Here is a 21,028-nt window from a genome sequence, read left to right as displayed (position 1 = left end):
TTAAACTCAGAAATCTTGTTTCATCTTCATTAGATTGTTTTTCAAACATTCGTCTTCTAATCCAATACACAAGCTCAGAACTACATTTCCATTTATATCTCTTCATATCAAGTTTATTTTCAAGATCTACAGTTTCATCTTATTATAAGGTAAGAAACCATCTTTCAAATTTATGTTTTCGCTTAACATCTTCTAACATTTATATGATTTTGTTTATAAATGGTTGTAATCACTTTATCATTGAATCATCATATCATATTTCATTAGATTTAGTTTTCCTATTGATAATAAATCGTTTTAATTATTTTTTTTACAAACCAGATTTTGATCTCTTTCTAAGACCGAAACATCTTTCATATTCTCTTTTTCATACAGAAGATTTCAGATTTGTAATTTAGATTTTTGATTTTCTGATATTAGGTTTTTGATTTTCTGACATTTCTTCACATCAGAACTTTGCATCCGTACAATTTTTGATCAAGATATTATTCCGTACGGTTTCTCTTAACAGAATGCACATTATAAGTAATTCGTATTAAATTTTTCATACTTTAAAGTACATTACGTCAATTTCGGCCGTACTGCAACTGTATAACAGAATGTAAAATATATGTAATCTGTTAACAGTTATACATACTTTAGCAGCCTTATTTAAAAAGAATGTTTAATTATTCATAAAGTACGTATAATTGTGTAATATCTGAAACAGTACATGTAATTTATAACAAATTACACATATTTGTGTTATATTACAATGTCAATGTGATTCAAACTAAAATACTATTTATCTCCAACACATGTTGAAGTTTATTAAACGTTATGGATAATTCATTCATTGTTTAATGTCGTTTATGATAAATTATAAGTTTTGTTAACTAATGTACATGTTTTTTTTCTTGTAATAAACCAGCACTGATGGAATGAATCATCACATAAACTATAGAAGTATAAAATGAAGAAGATTGTTTCTATTATCCTGTTTGGATAACGGAGTCTTATGTGAAGACTTACAAGGAACATATAAGTCCTGCCCCTAACTTTGATGAACCACGTACATTTAATGAAGAGTCAAAAACACTACCATGTTTGATTCGCGGTAGACCTGGAAGACCAAAGACAGTAAGGATCGAGAGCTCGGGCAACATTCCAACGGAGTTTGTTTTTAAGTTACCTAGTCTACTATGTTATTTTCATTTACAATAAAACACAGATTATTGTTCAATAAAATTTCATTTCAGTTGTACAAAGGTTGTGTTATTTACTATACAGTATACATAATTTATGATAAATCACATACTTTATAACAAAAAACATGATTTCAGATTTACATTTCCTAACATGTTACCATAATTTATGGTACATAATGGATATGTACGCGTAAAAAACAAGTAATTTATGTCCGAAAATAATCTAAGTATTCAATGGTACATAATGGACATGACACACATACGTATGATAAATTACGTTGTATACATGACAAATGATGGTTTCCTCGTCATAAATAACACATTATTTACGAACTTGTTTCATAATTTGTATTCGATGTGTGTTTATGCATGAGTAAAAACGAAAGTTAAGTGAGAGAAAGTTGATATATATGTTTTGAATATTAACTCCCAAATCACGCTAATTGATCTCGGAAAATATACTCTTTCCAAATCTGAAAGTTAAGTGAGAGAAAGTGATATATAGATTTGGTTTCCAAATCTGAAAGGATGAGAGAGAAAATCTGTTTTGGAAAATATCCGTTTTCTAAATCTGTTTTGGAAAATATCCTTAATATGTTACTTCCTATAAAAACCCCCAAATCACGTTCAAATCTTGCCTTTCCAGATTCTTTCTGCCCCAAATTAAAAACCCGTGAAATATGAATGTGGGACATTGACGGGACTATGTTTTAGAAAGTGAGGGTTTTTATGTCTATATGGTAAAAGGACTAAAAATCCATTTTTTGGGAAGATTGGATCCTAAACCCTTTTTGAACATTATTTTGGACTATATACCCATAGACTCTTTTCAGAAATACCTCGAAGGACCAAAATATATATTACTCATAATAAAAAAAAATGTTAAAACAGTAATTCCACATCATCTCTCCTTCTCTCTTCCTCTTCATCCCATCTCTCCTCCACCTCGTCTTTTCCTATCTCCACCTCAACCTTCTTCTCTGGTAGAAAATCGCCGGGTCGACAATTTTTGATTGACGACTTCAACAACAAAAATTTTGTTTTATTTCTTCTTCTTCTCCTCCTCATCAGACATCACTCTCACTTCACACATCAATCTAACTTCACGCCGTTAGTCTATTGAACATAAAAATATACTTACCAAAATGATGGGGTGAGATTAATTAGAAGAAACCGTTATTCATTTTCCATTGTCAACTTCAATCAACATAAAAGAATGACAAACAAGCCAATATTGCCCTTAGTTTGGTTGTAAAATGCTCTTATCTCAATTACACTTGAGAAAAAGAATAACAAACCATTACAAACATTAAGATATAAAAGTTGAAGGATAAGATAAAATCCTCAAGTAACTTTCCTTGGTTGACAACAGGTATATCTTTCCACGGAATCGAACAAGATTCAAGTAATATTGTTCATGAAAATAATAAGTTGAAATTAAACCTCTATCACCATCATAAGCAGGTAGTTTCGTCTTTATACCCCTTAAAAACGACAAATTCTTAATTGATCAAAAAATTATGAAAAAGAATGACAGAAAAATAGAAAGTCAAACCAAACATATATACAGATGATCAATAAGAAACTGGAGAGCGTCAACTTCTTTTCTCCAAGATGGATTTTCTCCTTCTAAGATGGGCGACAATCCTGACAATCCGTGACCATTTTCATCACATTCATAGCGATTTTCGGTCTCTCTATCATTTTCTCCAACTAAGATGGACGACAAATTATATTTCCTCAATTGCCCTCAGTAATTCCTGTGAAAGAAACTCTACCAAATCCCAAATGACCAGCTTGATAAAATTCCAACCATACCCTTTCAGCTTCAAGTCTAGCACAAAAATCCTCACCACCATCACTTATAATCCCATTTTGGATTTCTATATTCCCCTCTAATGGAGTAATTACCCTTCCTCTATTACACTTTTGAACCCTCTTAATTACCCCTTGATCACTTTCTTTTCTTTTAATCTTTTTCTTTTCCAATACTAGACATTTCTTCTTCACCATTCTCAAACCTCTCCTACCCATTATGAATGGTACTCTTACTAAAGTTAGAGAGAGGAAATTAACAAGAGCACAAGGACAACAACACATTGCAACAACATCTCCAACTACTGTGGCTGTACATGATCTACAATCTTGTCTTGAACAATCAATTTGATAATCTAGTTCTGATTCTGATTCATCACTTTGTGGGTAAATATTATTCTTCTTTTTCCTCAACCCATTTCTTGGTGATGTTTCATTTGTATTTCTTTCCACTCTTGAACCTTGGGGAGATTGATTTTCCACCATTTTCTTTCTCTCTCTCTCTAGAACTTGGATTTATCTCTCATCTATATTACTCATATATAACCTGCAGAAACAAAGTCTTTGGTGTAGTGATGGTTTACGGATTCAAATATTTTTAAAAATATAGAAAATAAATAAATTAATATAGATTAAATAAAAAAAACTTTAAATATAAGAATTGCTATTTTCTATGACAGATATCTGAAACTGTTTCTCTTTTTCTTTTCACTCACATATTGTACTTTATCTTGTGCTTAAAACAATGGTGGTGTAAAAGTTATTTTTAAGAAAAAATGGATTTAAAATCCAAACTATTTTAGGAGGCTATTAGTTATTTTAGCTCGGCTAAAATAGGCCGTTAGTCTAAATACTTTGAAATAATTGAAGTTGTAGACAAAAAAAATCATAATTGATCGAAAGTCCGAAACTAGTTCCAGACGATAATACCCCTCGGCTTGTGGAGTCACGTAAAATCTCTTGAATCCCCACATGCCGTAAGGCATAATGGTAATTCTTAATGTATTAAACTGTCGTGAAAATAGACTTTTGGCCTAAATTCTGAACTTTTTAGTGTTGCTCTTCGAATATATATTTTTTCTGTATACACAGATTTTACTTACCGGATAGAACTATAGATAAGGAATTCTATAACATATTTTAACAATTTTATAAAAGTATGTATCAAATACTAGTAGGATCAAATACCATTTCGATTTCCTAAAAGGTTCCACCACCATAGATCCTTAACCTACTTTATTAACTCTCCGCAAGAAGAAAACAACTTACTTCAAACAAAACTTCATTGATGTAACATCGTACGCATTACATTCTTTTTGTTAGCTTTTCTGCATCTAAATTATTTAAGCATAACAATACCAATTGTCCCATTACGACATTACAAATCAAAATATTATTTCTAATATTTCAACTCAATTTATTTAGATTTCACAAAAAAAAAATCAATTCTTTTAGGTAAAATAAAATGTTGTTTCCGCGTGAAATTTGCAAAGAAGGAAAAATCGTAGTTCATAGGGACCCAGTCAATAAAATCTGATTGAGATTATGCTTATATGAGAAAGAAAATGACAGAGAAGTCCATTTTATTGCGCCAAATATACCATTTTCTCATTTGGATCGAATAAGAATCTTTTCAAGGACTTTAGGTCCAAAATATGACATGTTCAAATTATTATATTATAATTAAAAATGGTCGGGGACGCTCTTATTATTACATTTATTTTAAGAAAAAGAGCTAAACCAGCTAATCGTGAGATCACTAATAAATATCAAATTAATCTATTAATTTAGACCAAGTATGTTTTATAATTTTTTGTAAAATTAAATTTCTAAAAAGCATTGCTTTATTCCAAAATATCAGATTTTGTTTTACACAAAGACGTGAGATCAAGTTGTTAAGAAGAAAGACAAACATAACCAAGAAATATTCAAGACCAAAAAGTTGTAAAGTTTGTAGATGTTGATACAAGAGAACATCAAAGCATGATTCAAGTCCTATTTTTTTGCTTGAATAAACCTAAAAATATTGAAAGATCTGAGCACACTCTTGGAGGACTTTATGTTTTTTCCTGGGTCAATTCCGTGTTGATCCTATAATTGTCTAATCGCTCGGTTTAGTCCTCAAGTACCAAAACAAGCTGTCGAACACTTGTAGCAAAACGGTCAGTTAGTCACAAATCGAAATATAGGCAGTCAACATAATGTGATGATTTATGTCTTTGAGCATCCAACTTTGGTGATCGAGTAGTGAAACAAAAATACTTCTTGGTCCGACAAACACGGCTCGACCTAGCTCGACAAAGCAAATTTTGCACATGATGCAGCATTGACATTAGCATTTGGCCTTGTTTGAGCCATCTTTTGCCGGGCTAAATAGCATGTTCCATAGTGAAATGCGAGAAATGCTATCTCCAACAAATATAAGTATAGATATATTCATTCAAGTATAATATGTATAAGTTCTACTATACATCTGAAAAAAAACAAAAAACCTAATACATAACGTTGCTAAAATTAGCCTCACGTGTTAATCACTCAAAATATAAATCGTACGACAAACATAAAAACGTACAAAAGTTTGTGCAGAATGCTCTCTAGTATATATGATTATGTCGAGTTGATTGAGTTAGTCTTTTTTTTTTTTGTCTTCCTTTTCCTACTTTTTAAGACAACAACTATCATGTGTTTTTCGAACTCCTGCTGCAGAAAGTTTCCCTTTCATAAAGGAAACTGAATGAAAATTTCATCCTTGAAATAAAATGGGCAGCCGGCAGCCTTAATGTTGATACTTTTTGGGGTCATCGCCCTTCTCCAAGTCTCTGGATAAGAAGTCATTAAGTGTGATATCAGAGATGGTTTCTTTTCTGTTTCTTCCTTTATGACGACGAATAATGAAATTTTCGGGAAGTCAGAGAAGTCACCGTGGTTTATATCGGTTGGATTGATACTCATTTCGTAATGGATTAATGAGTTGAGATTCTGAGTCGCTGCTACTTGGGAACTCGGCCTCAGTTGAGTCTCTGTGTTGAAGTGATCGTCCAGAGGAACTGTTTTCTCCAAATTCTCCACTGAACATGTCATAATTGGAGCTCTCCCAACTGCCAAAAGCCATCTTTCTGAATCGCTTAATTTCTACACTGTACTGGGCTGAATCGTATGTGGTGCTCTGCCCAACCCTTAACCCATTTGTAAGATCATATATATCTCCTTCACTGTCTAATGCTCTTACAATCTGTTAGAAATAAGTAGTGGATGTTAGTCCGTTTTCATGATCCGAAGTTATAAAATTTTCACTAGAACGAGAGCGAATTTCGAAGTTCTTTTAGAGCACGGTGGTATTCCCTTTGTGAAGTGAATGTTGCCGGGTCTTCCGGGTCGGACACTTGGGTCGTATACCCATAATACCCTTTCATTATTGTTAGAATCTGCGTTATTTTGAGTCTGGTTTGTTTTAGTCAGGGGCTAAATAGTCCTTTTAGGTTATTTTAGACAATGAGAGCGCTTAATCATACTTATTTTATGTCTGACTCAAATGGACCCAGAATCAACCCGAGTCACTCAGTTACCTGTGTCAGATACATGAATCATAGGAAAAAAAACGTTTTTAAGATCTGAGTGAAGTCGTTTAAAATCTGTCAGACTTTAGGTTTGAATTTGAAAAAAGAACACCTAAGATGTATGAAATAATCAAAATGAAGAATATGTCATATATAATATAACTTCTGAAGTAAACTATATTTGTATTTATCACCTTCACCATGCGAGGCCTTTTAGAAGCTGAATGGCGAACGCAAGCAGCAGCTGCCTCAATCATCCGTACCATCTCACTCTCTACGTATCTACTTTCAAGTCTTGGATCAATTAGTGCTTTGAAATCTCCGGTGTCCAGAGCACGAATTAGTAGTGGTCGAGCCTACAGTCGAAACAATAATTTTTCGACAAAATATATAGCAGAGATTTTCTGAGATGGGAAAAGATTTTTTAAGCCTTACATCTTGAAGTTTGCCTCGAGGTAAATTATGGAAAAAGCAATGCAAAAGACTTGGATGGATTGGAAAAAGTTTTAATTCCTTACCCATTCAACTAAACTCTCATCACCAAGAGGCTGAGTGGAATCAATTGATTTACGCCCGGTCACAAGCTCGAGAAGGACAACCCCAAATGAATATACATCTGATCTATCAGTAAGTTTTCCACTTGATGCATATTCTGGTGCCATGTACCTGAAACCAAACTCAATATCAAGAAAAATGCTTGCCGCTCCACAGATTTGTATATTTTGCTACCTTCGCAAATTCACAAGCTAAAAATAAGAAGGTAGTGTTTGTTTCAAGTACAACTGATGCTATTCGTATTACCATGAAATGAAAGACTTTTAAAGAGCAGTCTTGCCAAATGAAGGACCTATTAATTTATATGCCCAACCTGCTTATATGATTGTAAATTGAGTTTGTTGAATTCTCTAGTTCATTTTTATTGGAATGCTTAAGGTCCATCAGAATCTGGCAAATATAGTTTCTACAACTTCAGATCAGGTTAATTTGGTAATGAGTGTGACTTACACTTACTGGAACAGATTGGATGGTGGATCTTGCCTTCAATTTTGTGCTATAAATGTTCTTATACCCTTTCTCCGACTGTTAGATAAGCCATTATTGTACTAGTGTTATCCAAAATAAAACCACAACACTCCAATCTGAATTGAAAAACCTAAACTTTCATCTTACAGTAGTAACTTACCCAATTGTTCCCACAACACGAGTTGATACGTGACTAAGGTTGTCGTTTGTTAGTTTGGCAAGTCCAAAATCTGCAACCTGTGATATGAAAGGTTTTCACGTTTATAACATGTTATGGATCACAATAACCACATGAAAACAGAAAAGAGTCGAGTAGTTTCAGAATATATCCAGACCTGTGCTTCAAAAGAATCATCCAATAGAATGTTTGCTGACTTAATGTCCCTATGGATAATCTTCGGGTTACCTGTGAAAAAATATGCAAACAAGTTAAATTTTTTTTTTCCGGAGGGTACCAGATTCCTAATGGGTAGAGCCACAGAAGTACATGAATGAGCTGCAGAAGAGAACACAGTTCACTAACCAATACTACTTCAATAAAATCTGAGTTACATGCACATATCACCAGTTCAATTACTAATAGCTACATTCTTACCCATCACATTATTGACACCTTACTATCCCGACACCACAGAGTCACAGACTGTCGGATTGCCAATTATCAGTCTGAGAGATGAACTGGATCAGTCCTACAAATTGCAATTCCTATGAACCAATTCTAAGTAACTCATTTGAAGATATCTCCTTACACTCAATATACTTGTAGTATAGGGATAAAGGTCCTAATCTCTGTTTGATTGCCGGACTACATAGAGTTGATGATCAAACTATTAATACTGGATCAGATGCGAAATTTGTACAGTATGTCTGTTATATTCAATTGTCAAATATATCCGAAGAGGTTGATTGCTAGTTTATTACATCAACTAAGATTTTGGCCCACAGTGACATGATCCATTTGGCCGATAGCTGACATGTTATAAGGACATGGCAGTTTTATAAAACAAAAAGGGTTCACTCGTTAAACAAAGACGACTGCTGAATAAAGGAGAACTACGGAGTTACATACAGTCGTCATGTAGATATGCCAATCCGCGAGCAGCCCCAAGAGCAATTTTAAGTCTTTTTGACCATTCCAGAACAGGCATTCCTTTTCCTGGACAATAAATATCAATCTCAAAGAAACAAACACAACACATATTAACAATAAATAAAAGTTGCAAACATGTTTGTTTATCCATAAACTAACCGTGCAGATGATGATCAAGGTTATTGTTTGGTAGAAACTCATAGACGAGTAACCTATGACGTTCAGCAATGCAGTACCCTACAAGAGAGACTAGATGCCGATGGTGAACACGACTAATGATTTCAACTTCAGCTCTAAACTCCCTCTCCCCTTGTCCACTACCAGCTTTAAGCTGTTTTACTGCGACTGCTCTACCATCTGCCAGCCAACCCTTGTATACACATCCAAATCCACCCTCTCCAATGACATTTTGCTTAGAGAACCCATTTGTGACCTCCATCAAGTCCTCGTAATTGAAGCATGAAATAGAACCCCCTATTACACCTGAATCTGGGCCACCATTTCCATTATTTTTTTCAGTTGAAGGAGAAGGTAATGGTCTCCCATTATATAATCCGTCCAATCGACCCACTAATGCATTTTGCTGTAAATGCTGAACATAATAATACCCATCTACAATGTGCACATTCAAATCAATGAATAGAATTAACACATTTGAACTTCAACTGAAAACACAGAGGTGAGTGTTTATTACCTGACTGCACAATGATGTTACTAGGGGCAGGATGATAGTTGGCAGCAAAATTTTGTCCTCCTTTCTTCCTTTTTCTCTTGATGAAAATGACGAACACCAGCATCGAAATTATCACTAAACCAGTCACTGTAGCACCAATTACAACATGACGGCTACTTGAGTTTGATGAATGGTTAGAAGATGTAACGCTAGGAGTATCAGCATTTGAATGTGTTAAGGTAGGAGATTGAATTTGAGGACCTGCTGGCGTAGAAATTGATGGTACAGAGGGAGGTTTAAACCCATTTGGGATACTAAGATTAGGAATTGCGGAATTAAAGATAGATGGGTGGCCAGTGGAAGGAGTTGGCGGAGCAAGTTGTCCAGTAGATGACGATCCTAAGGTCTCTGGAGCTGATGGAGGGTTCGAAGAAATTGCGCTTGTTGATAAGGGATTAACACGATCAGAAGTTATAGGTTGGGGAGAAGTGTTTTGTGGTGGAAGGGGGGTACCAGTTAGTGGAGTTGCTAATTGTTCATATAAAGCTGGAGGAGGAGGAGAAGGAAATGGACTAGGAGGAGGTAAAACAGAAGAAGCTGGTGGAGACGGAGATGGTAATTGTGGGGGAGAAGACGGTAAATTAGACGTGGAACTGACTGGATTCGGTGGTGGAGAATATGGTGGGGAAGGTGGTGGAGAATGTGGTGGGGGTGAATGTGGTGGGGAGGGTGAAGGCGGAGGCGGAGGGGACGGGGTTAAAGGTGGTGGTGGAGGAGACAAGGTCTGAGTTGGAGAAGGCGGAGGAGTGTTTTTCGATGGCGGAGGAGACGAAGATTTTAACTCTGGCCCCCAATCCAACTCCGACTGCAACTCCGACGGTGGTGGTGGTGGTGGTGATGGTGGTGGTGGTGGTGGCGGTGGAGCATTTGAACCTGGGGGAGATGTTGTATTTGATGGTTCAGATGGGGGAGAAGTTGCTGGGGGAGATTCTGAGGTCGGAGGGGTAGCAGGTGACGGTTCAGAAAGTAAAGATCTTGATCTTTCATGAACATAACTAGATGAAGATGATTCATCAATGGATTCATCTGAGGAACTTGACGGTTCCTCAGCCAAGTTCAACATTCTCCCTATGTTCGTTCTCTAACATTTATATCTTCCAATACAGGAAAACCAAACCCTAGTTCTTATCAATCTCATTAACAAATCAAGAAAAACCCTAAAAAATTCGTTGCCTTCTTGTTATGACAAGATCAAACAAAAGAAACAAGCAAAACAGAAGATAAAAATTGATAAGAAAAACTTTTAATTCTTACGAAATTGATAACCTGTTCTTCCTTTGAAAATTGGGGAAGAATGGGAACGAGCTCACTCCAACCGGAAGATCTTTAGCCATTAATGAAAGAGAATGAAATTCTGAAATCATCCCAAAATGCGGAAATCTGGTTTTAAGTTTCTGCAAAATTTGCGGAGCTCCTCAATCAAAAGTTTACTAAATCTAGGGTTTATGATTTGGCGCGTCCAACTGTCCTTTAACATTGAACAACTTCCCATTTTACCGCGCAAAATATATGTGAGAGCTTTCAAGTTCAAACAACTTTAATCAGCTCAAAAGTATATTATTATTATTATTATTATTATTATTATTATTATTATTATTATTATTATTATTATTATTATTATTATTGTAAAAGTTAATTCCAATTTGACCCCCAATATTTGTCAAGTGTTTCAATTTGAACCCCAAAACCATGAGTCCTTCACAAAGAAAATTTTAACATTCTTCTTCTTCTTCTCACCACCATCATCACTAACTATAACCCCCACGAGAAGAGGAAGAAGAAAATATTTGTTGAAAATCTCCTAAAGTAGCAGGTCAACCGTTTTTAGCGACATATTCTGATGAGTATGGAGAGGGAAAGCATTTTACAAGAAAGGGTAAATATAGAAAAAAAAAAATTATTGTTAAATTTGACTTAGCAAAATCACTATTGCGAGGTCAAATCCGAACATCGAACAAATATGGGGCAAACTTTCTAATCATGAATTGAGGGCCAAGTGCATGCAAAATAAACTTTATTATCACTCGTTATTATTATTATTATTATTATTATTAGGAATTATCATAAAAAATCCCCGCCTTTATTTATATACAATTAGATCAGGAAAGAAAATAAATAAAACATTTAGATCACAACTTTGTGGATTAGTTAGGTGTGGTAAAATGTCCACAAGGCCCGATACCAGCTTGGGTCCACCAAAATCTATGGTGGACCGCAAGTACCTAATACCCGTCATGAGAAATCCGGTCAGTTGTGTATTTAGTAGGTGGGAAATGGTAAGAGGGCATTAACCGGATAACCAACTCGTTTAACCCGAGTGGTCAAGACTGTATGGATTGTATAGAAACAGCCGTTCGAACAATACCTGATGTGATTGGCCGGCTTGACCGACCAACCGATCTTGTTACCAGTGAGGTGCGACCCGTAATTTTAGGGATGATCCAACGTTCTATACAAGGAGGTTTTTGAAAATCAATTATTGATATTTTTTAGAAACCCTTCGTCGTTATAATAGATTATTTTCTTTTTCAAACAATCCGGATTGATCTATTATAAATCCTGGACATTCCTACTGTTTCTCTAGAATTTGACCTTTAGATCCATATATATGTTACTCTCTCGCATAGATTAATATCATTTAGGGTTATTTTCCTAATGGCCCCCTACTTTGTGACCAGCTTCCTGCCTGGCGCCCCACTTTACGAGAAATACCCATATGACCCCCTTCCATTATAACACCGTTACTCTCTCTCCTCCATCATGTTTTCTCTCTCTAGCAAGTCACGCCACCTCATCACCTTCTCCGGCAGGGGTCGCCGGCCGGCGACCTTCAAACTAATTTTTTTTTCTTTTCCTCTCTCTGTCTCTCTAACACTACTCTGGCGAAGGGAGACCTTCGCCGGAGTGGTCTGTTCTTCACTGAACAGACCAAGGTATGTTCATGACTTGAAGAATAGACCAAGGTCTGTTCGTGACTTGAAGAACAGACCAAGGTATGTTCGTGACGTGAAGAACATACCGTTCTTCAATGAACATACCTCGGGTCCGTTCTTCACGACTAGACCTGGGTCTGTTCTTGAAGAACAGACCACTCCGGCGAAGGTCTCTCTTCGCCGGAGTAGTGTTAGAGAGAGAGAGGAAGAGAGACATTTTTTTTTAGTTTGAAGGTTGCCGACCGGCGACCCCTGCCGGAGAAGGTGATGAGGTGGCGTAACAGATGATGCGTCGTGACTTGGTAGAGAGAGAAAATATGATGGAGGAGAGAGAGTAACGGTGTTATAACGGAAGGGGGTCATATGGGTATTTCTAATAAAGTGGGGGCCAGGCAGGAAGCTGGTTACAAAGTAGGGGGCATTAGGGAAATAATGGTATCATTTATGGTTAATACTTGATATCTATACATTATTATTACTTGTGAAAATTTCTCTCCAAGTCCCTCTCATGTAAGTATTTCCTGTGTAAACCAATCTCACATATCACTTTAGTACATCCACAACCGGACCTATTCCCATATATTTTTCTCTCATGTAACTATTTCCCCTGTATAATTTACTCTCTTAATTATCTTATCTTTCTCCTCCTAAAACTCGCATTGAGTTCCCTGTAGTTTGTTATTTTCTTTAATTATTTTTAGTGTCTGAATTATTATATGTCATGAGATTTTATTTGTGGTGTTCAATTCAATATTGCAATTATGTTTAGGGTTATTTTCTTAATAGCCCCCAATTTTGTGACCAGTTTCCTGCCTAGCCTCATACTTTATCAAAAATACCCAGATGGCTCTCTTTTTTAGATTCCGTTATAACACTGTTACCTAGTCATCATTTCTCTCTCTTCCATCTCATTACCTCTCTCTGATACAAGTCAATGAAAATGGTCTGGGTTGGTGTTTTTTCTGGGTTTGATTCTTTCTATTACAACATTATCTTGTTGTTCAGCAGCTGCAAATCAAGAACTAGGGAGGAGGAAAAAACCACTTGATCTAAAGAAAATGGGATTTTCTCTTCTTTTGCCTGTATGTGGGAGTGTTTATCCACATGGGTATGTTTCAATTTCATCTTTTACTAATCAGATTCTTGAATTTCATATTCATATCTTCATTTTTAGTTAATTGGGCACAATGGGTAGAGGATTTTCTCTTGATTTGACCTAAAATTTGTTGACATTCTCACTGATTCTTCTCCATTGACTCATTGGTTTGGTTCTTTAGATAATATCTCAAATTCTGAGGAAAAAAACTTTTTTTTCCTCTCTCTCTCTAAAAAAAAAAAATTATTTTAATGAAGGTCGCCGACCGGAAAATTGGCCGGCCTGTAGGGATTTACACCCTTCTACTAGTGTTTATAGCGGAAATATGACATCTAATGTCTACACTAGTATTCCCAGGATCACATGCAAAACTAGTAATTAATCTAATGGAGATAGTAGATTACCTTAATCGCTTTTCCCTCGAACTAGTTGAATTGATTGAAGAAGACCAAGAGCTTCAAGTGTAGCTCCTCTACTTGGGACACGAGCAATCAATTTGATCTCCCACCTTGTTGTATAGCTAGCACACCAATGGTGGTTGGAAAAGAAGAACACCTTCTTCTTTGACTAGATTGATAGTAATGGGAATTAGCTCACTTTCTCCTCTCTACTTGATGTGGTGGAGTAAGAAAGCTTAGAGAGAAATTCCACACCTTATTCTCTGCCCTAAGAGTGTTTATATAGAACCCTAATAAGAATCCACCTCCTTTTAGGTTTCCCAAAACACCCTTTAGATTAAGATTTAGGGAAATAGTCGAAAATAGCAACTATTGGTATTTTCTCAATTCCCTAAGGAGATGACGTCCAAACCCAGCCAAAATTGGCAGATTTAATGTTCATAACATAAGGAAACGTCCCTCCAAAAATCAGCCCAATCCGAGTCCTAGAAGTACCCGAACCGGTCTAGGCCCAAAAACCCTGTTTTTGGCCTTTTTGTACTATCTTTGCCTAATTCCTTTTTAGGCCTATGAGATATGTTTATGGGACACTCCCATGATTATATCTCACTCCCACTAATCATATCCTAGATCAATTTGACACTCTTATGTGTAACCCGTTGTAGGATCCGATCGAAGTTAGCCGCGAATTACTTCGTAATTCGACGATCGTAGTTGGTCTCTAGCTACAACTCTACGATCCCTAAATCAATTGGACTTGATGATCTTCCACATCAATTTTCCTATCCGACAAATTGCTCGCATTGCCATCTTGGTCGAAGGACATCTCCTTCAACTCCTTCACGGCCGACGACCATCGCGGGTGAAGATGATGAGGTGGCGATAAGGTGAGGTGGCAGAGAGAGGTAATGAGATGGAAGAGAGAGAAATGATGACTAGGTAACGGTGTGATAACGGAATCTAAAAAAAGAGGTCATCTGGATAGTTTTGATAAAGTAAGGGGCTAGGCAGGAAACCGGTCACAAAGTTGGGGCTATTAGGGAAATAATTTAGGTGTGATCCATGTTTTAGAATTGGATTTTTGTGTAGCAGATCTACATTAAACTTTTGTATATTTGGAATTTTTAGTTTATCTAATCTTAATATAAAAGAAATGTAACATTTTGATGTATCTATATATATATATATATGTTTGAAATGCTATAATATATTTGATCCTATCCGGGTTTGGAACATGGGAGTTTGGTAGGTTTGTGGATTTGTATCATGAAATAATTTAAGGCCGCGGCTTTGGAGAATAAAGAAAATTTTCCGGAGAATAAAGATTTTTTTTAAAACTAGTCAAATAAGATTGATTTTTTATGTTTTTTTTTATTGCTAAGGGGCTTCTAATTTTGAAAGATGCTATAAAAAAGGTTCCTCCGTCTCATCACCTCTCTCTACCACTTCATCTTCTCCACACCTCATCATCTTCTCCGGCGAAAGTCGCCGGCCGGCTAATTTTTCGGCCGGCGACCTTCAAACATAATTTTTTTTTTAATGTTCTCTCTCTATTTTTTTTTCTTTTCTCTCTCTCTCTAGAACAGATCTAGAGAGAGAAGGTTTGTTCTCACGAACATAATTTGACTCTAGTTTGATCACTTTTTCCGTCATTCCACGACGACAAATTCTGCGATTTTAGTTTAATCTGATTGTTGTCTTCTTAAATTCGGATCCAAATCAACTGTATTTTCTTTCTATATTCTATTCTGAAAGATCCTGTTATTTATGAGAGTTTTTTATTCATCTTTTTCAATTAAATTAACTCTAGTTTGGATATAGTTGGATTATTTTATTGATTATTTTTATTGATTATTTTATTGAGGTGGTTGGTTTAATTAGTTGGGATTTGGAGATTCTCTTCTTCAATTCCTTCCACGGTTCAATTCTATTTGAGCTACTAGATTTCAATGTTGGAAATCAAGAGGCTAGTTTTGGAAGAATTTGGTATTGATAATTGATGGGAAATAATTGTGTAGGACCTTCAAGTATAGGAAAAAATGGATTTTTGCAGACTGTTACAGCTGCAGTTTGGAGAAGTAGGGTAAATGAAGATATGCTTCCTCCTGCTGATGGAGATAAAAATGCCTCTGTTGGTGATTCTAAAGATAAAGAATCATCAAACCCTAAATCATCTGAACCATCGAAACCTGTTCAAAATACAACATCCGAACCGGTAATGATGGCTGGGGTGGAGTCTAAACCAGATTCGACAAAGCCTAAGCAGGATGCATGTAGGAGAGGAAAGTAAATCTGGGGATCCATTATGTTCATGAGAACAGACCTTCTCTCTAGATCTGTTCTAGAGAGAGAGAGAAAAGAAAAAAAAATTTAGGGAGAGAGAGGAGAGAGAAAATAAAAAATAAAAAAAAAATTATGTTTGAAGGTCGCCGGCCGGAAAATTGGCCGGCGACTTTCGCCGGAGAAGATGATGAGCTGTCGAGAAGATGAAGTGGCAGAGAGAACAGATGAGATTGAGGAAAACTTTCAAAAAAATGTATTCTGTATTCCCCATAAAAATTTATTTCCCGGAGAATTTTCAAGAAAATCTGGATTCCCTCGAGAATTTATTCCCCGGAGAATTTTCTTTATTCCCCAAAGTCGCGACCATAATTTAAATCTTGTAAGTTTGTTATTATTTTGATTCTTCTTTCCCCAACTCCTTCCAGTGTAACTCTTATTTCCCCTTTATAAACCTATCTTTTTTTCTTCATCCACAACTAAGGATGGATGGGGTAGTCCAGGGGCAACTACCCATGCGGTCCGGGCGGAACAAACACAACTCAAATTTGTCCGTTCGGACAAAACGAACGGAAATTTCAGTTTTTTCTTAGTAAAAATATCCCTTCGTGTCCGTTCTTTTAACCGGACATGCCGGACACTGGTCGGGCAGGCACCGGATGTACATCGTAATTTGTCAAAAAATAAAAGTCACCAAGTTCATTAACTTAATGAACAATAACAACAAAATTAAGAACACCGAGATAAAAGATCGACAATTAGATGAAGTGTCTCAGAGAAAAATTAAAAAAGAGGGAAGAATCGACTATGATTAACATCTAGAGTTTTGTCATTGAGAACCAAAAGAGAAATGAGTGGAAGAGAGTCGAGGAGAAGAGTAAAGAAAAGGGTTGAATCACTTCCTCTGATTTCGAAGGTTATATGTCATAACTTAATCTAATCTAACACTAGTATACTACCATCTTACTCTAAAGATTTAATGGTTCATATTTATTATGGGCGGGGATTACGACAAGTACGGAAAACCTAAACGGCATGATTCGGATTGCATGTACATCGGTTAGGCCCCCTTGTCCGCGTCCGTCCACTAAACATCTATCGGCCGGGCAGGTTTTGAACGACTCGGTCACTGCGCGCCCACGGACCCTTCGGATACAGACGAACGTGGGCGAGTACCGGGCCAAAATCCCACCCTTATCCTCAACCCAACTTGGAGCATCTCCAATGCAAAACTCAAAGAAATCTCTAGTTGGCTCATGTGTTGAGTCTCAATTGAGATTCTCTTTCTCATGTGGCTAACTTGAGTGTCTTTAATTCAAGTCCTTCTCCAATGCGACACTCTAAAAAATTCTAATAGAGACACATGTCACACATACATTTAATAGGAAAAGGTGAGAAAGAAAGACTTTTTATTGGTCCAAAAATTAAATTTGATGACTAGGACACTTAAGACTCTCAAAAGAAATCTCAAAAATAGAGTTTCTAGCTGAGACATCTTAAAACTTAATGCTTCCCCATCATCTTAAGATCTTAATTGAGTTTTGCAGTGGAGAGGTGTTTTTTAAAAAAAAACTCTAAAGTCCTAGGTGGCACTTAAGATTTTGAGATTGAGTCTTGCATTGGAGATGCTTTTATTCTCATTACTTTTCTCTTTAGTTCTCTTCTCTCTCTCTAAAATTTATATTGGGTTTTCTTTAGTTTGTAACTTTTTAATAGTTTTTGTGTCTGAATTTGAATGATGTTAAGATCATTTTTTCCTTAGTTTGATGTTTGTTTTTATTTTAGGCGTTCAATTTAATATTGTAATTGTGATTTTTTTAGAATTTGATTTTATACAACTCTACAATTTCTTAAGTTTTAGATAGGTTTATATCTTTTTTGTTAAGTTATCATACCTAATAAGATGTCAACCATAATGAGATATAAAATTATAACATTTTTATGAATATTTATCATAACCAAACTATACGGTGTGTGTATATATATATATATATATATATATATATATATATATATATATATTTATCTTTGTAGTCTTATTTCGTGAAGAACCTCACCCTAATCCGTGTACGGATTCTTCCGAAAGAAAGATAGGTAGAGCGAGAGAAATAATGGGAGAAAACAAAAACGAAGTGAAAGAGAGAAAGAACGAAAATGAAAATAAAAAGTCTAAAAGATAAAATTGATCTAATAAAGGTGATGAAACAAAAAGTATACTCAACCCGTCTCCTGGGACTCCCACTTGAACCGCATGCGAGACAACAAAGATTTCTCTCTCCTCTTACATGTTCAATCACGTGGAGAGAGAAATCCTTGTTTCTCTCGCAGACAGTTCAGCTAAGAGTCGAAAGAGGCGGGTCATGTAGTAGATTTGTCAGTGATGAAAAAGATAAAAGAAACAATATAATACGAAAAGAAAACAGAACGTAAACAACAAATCTAAAGGGGTAATTTTGGACATTCATAGTATGACTTAACAAACCCGTTTAGACTGTAACTTTTGAAAAGGAACCATATGAGATTTCAAGAAATATATAAAGTTAACTTTTTAAAAGATTTGAAATTCCTTATTTTGGAGTGTGCACGTTGTGATGGATAAGTTTAATTTAATTAGGGCTAGCTTTTGTGTATAGGATTCCCCCACAAACTAGGTTTCTGTTTGTATATCTATCTATCAATTACTACTCCTAGTACAAATCCTCTCTCTCTCCCTATAAATACCACATTACCACCCATCCCTCTGTAACCCTCACTCCATCTTACAAACTCTTCACTTCTTCACATCCCTATCTATCCTGAAGATCAAGATGATTAGCACAAATTCGATTAGGAACATCGTTGGTATAATTGGTAATGTCATCTCCTTCTTTCTGTTTGCAGCTCCAGCCCCTACATTCTACAAGATTATCAAGCGAAAATCTGTCGAGGAGTTCTCTCCAAACCCATATCTCGCTACCATTCTAAACTGTGTCTTATGGATATACTACGGTCTCCCGATCGTACACCCACACAGCATCCTTGTCACCACCATTAACAGTGTCGGTTTCGTGATTGAGCTCATCTATATCATCATCTATTACCTTTACTCTAATAAGAAACAAAGATGTTATGTGCTTAAAGTCTTAGCAGTGGAAGCTGCTTTCTATGCTGTCGTAGTTGGTTTAACTCTTGGCTTACTTCACACTACCGATAAGAGAACTTTGGTTGTTGGTATTTTCTGTATAATCTTCAACATATTAATGTACGCCATGCCTCTTGACATTATCCGCTTAGTTGTTCGAACTAAGAGCGTCGAATATATGCCCTTTTTCCTCTTACTTGCTAACTTTGTTAACGGTGGTATCTGGTTGACCTATGCTTTGCTCCGCTTCGATCTTTTTGTCACGGTAAGTCACCAATTAAACATGAACTAATTAATATATCCCTCAACTTTATTGTAATGTTATATCATTGATGATTAATTTGACGGAAACTTCTTCTGTTTGTAGATAAGTAATGGCTCAGGAGCAATTCTTGGTGCAATCCAACTAATAGTATATGCAATTTATTACAAATCAACTCCAAAGCGCGAAGAAAACAAGCCAACCGACGACGTAGAACTATCCTCAGTTGTACGTCCTAAAGTATAGAAGATGCATGGACTTGCTAGCTATCTACTTTTTGGTCTTTAGTAGATATATTAATCTTTTAATGAGTTAGAAATTAGTCCACTCGATTAGCTTCTTTTTTTTTTTTTTTTTTTTTTTGCAGACTATTAGTTTAGTTCATTCTTGTTTAATTTTTTGTTGTTGAAACATTCTTGCTTAATTTAGTCTACTGTTTGACGTTGACAAGAATATAAACAAATATTCTTTCCCTTATGGTTTGTTTTAATCAATTTATGTCAATCTCTTTTTTTGTTGATTTATTTGAGTTGCTTTCAAAAATATATTTAAGATGAGGGTTCTAATTTGTAAAAAATATGTAGTTGGATTGGTAACCCCGTGTGGAAAACAACAGCAAGAATAAATTAGAACTCCAATACATAGGAGGCAAAAATACATATCAATTTTAGTTAACAAAAACTCTGAAGGTAAAGACAAGAGACAATGGAGTCTTACCAAATCGGGTAAATACACAGTGAAATCTATGCACAACTATCTAACCACTAGCATGAACACTCCTAACTCTAATAACTATAATTGGAATTTCATCTGGCATCTTAACATAGCTCCACGTATTCAAATCTTTATATGGAAAATTTGCACCTCATCTCTCCCGGTTCGTTCCAAAATAGGTAAATATCTTAACATAGATATGCACTGTCCAAATTGCGAGTCTTTGGAAACAATTGAACATGCTCTCCTACATTGTAACTTAGCTCGAAATATATGGTTTTACTTTAATATCATAGTGGATAATATTGTTTCTCTTAAAGATTGGATCTTCAGCTGGCAAAATACTCCGCACCAGATTTATACAACAGGTAACATTCACATTGCTACCATACTCTGGATACTTTGGAAAATCAGATGCGACCACTGCTTCCAATACGAAATCACAAATGTGAACACTATCATCAAAATGATCCACACCTTCCCTAACCCCAATAGAAAAATTACAACCACAGAACACAAAGATAGAAATTTCTGGACACCTCCTCCATCATCCTTCTTGAAAATAAATGTTGATGCCTCCTTTATTGATAACATTTCAGTAGTCGGTTTAAGCCTAATTATTCACAATGATAAATCTATCTTTATTGCAGCTCAAACTAACACTTGCAGGTGCAGGAATAGTGAGGAAAGCGAAGCTCTAGCAATTCTGTCAGGTCTTACCTGGGCTTTTAATAACGGTTACAATAAAATTATCATAGAAAGTGATAATTTGAACATTATTAACCACCTTCGGAATGATCAAATTGAAATTAGTTGGCA

At 35.6% G+C, this 21,028-nt stretch overlaps 3 protein-coding genes across 5 annotated transcripts; 1 reads left to right on the top strand and 2 right to left on the bottom strand.

The window, feature by feature from the left end:
- Positions 1-2,927: 2,927 nt before the first annotated feature.
- Positions 2,928-3,488, bottom strand: LOC147542861 (uncharacterized). The gene has a single exon (XM_086635347.1). The coding sequence runs from the start codon at positions 3,486-3,488 to the stop codon at positions 2,928-2,930; it is 561 nt and encodes a 186-aa protein (XP_086491473.1).
- A 1,924-nt stretch (positions 3,489-5,412) lies between these two features.
- On the bottom strand, positions 5,413-10,953 carry LOC147542860 (proline-rich receptor-like protein kinase PERK12). Of its 3 annotated transcripts, none has more exons than XR_015239744.1 (9): positions 9,367-10,953; positions 8,832-9,284; positions 8,652-8,738; positions 7,918-7,988; positions 7,743-7,819; positions 7,078-7,225; positions 6,754-6,963; positions 5,924-6,234; positions 5,413-5,821 (listed from the first exon to the last, which is right to left on the bottom strand). XR_015239744.1 is itself a non-coding variant. In XM_086673359.1 (9 exons), the coding sequence occupies exons 1-9, from the start codon at positions 10,466-10,468 to the stop codon at positions 5,779-5,781; spliced, it is 2,454 nt and encodes an 817-aa protein (XP_086529485.1). In that variant the 5' UTR covers positions 10,469-10,953; the 3' UTR covers positions 5,413-5,778. The 3 variants fall into 3 exon arrangements, 2 of the variants coding, with proteins under 2 accessions (XP_086529485.1, XP_086529487.1); XM_086673359.1 differs by having other exon boundaries at positions 6,754-6,915; XM_086673361.1 differs by having other exon boundaries at positions 6,754-6,915; positions 8,652-8,732; positions 9,367-10,941.
- Positions 10,954-18,808: 7,855 nt separating this feature from the next.
- On the top strand, positions 18,809-19,989 carry LOC147542859 (bidirectional sugar transporter SWEET6a-like). The gene is made up of 2 exons (XM_086636356.1): positions 18,809-19,498; positions 19,601-19,989. The coding sequence occupies exons 1-2, from the start codon at positions 18,920-18,922 to the stop codon at positions 19,739-19,741; spliced, it is 720 nt and encodes a 239-aa protein (XP_086492482.1). The 5' UTR covers positions 18,809-18,919; the 3' UTR covers positions 19,742-19,989.
- Positions 19,990-21,028: the final 1,039 nt, after the last annotated feature.

The sequence above is a fragment of the Eschscholzia californica genome, unplaced genomic scaffold (assembly GCF_041429995.1).
Source record: "Eschscholzia californica isolate CP2 unplaced genomic scaffold, dmEscCali1.0.p SCAF_4, whole genome shotgun sequence".
Lineage (NCBI taxonomy): Eukaryota > Viridiplantae > Streptophyta > Magnoliopsida > Ranunculales > Papaveraceae > Eschscholzia > Eschscholzia californica.
The sequence above is the reverse complement of the archived record's forward strand: the minus strand, read 5'-3'. Positions and strand labels throughout refer to the sequence as shown.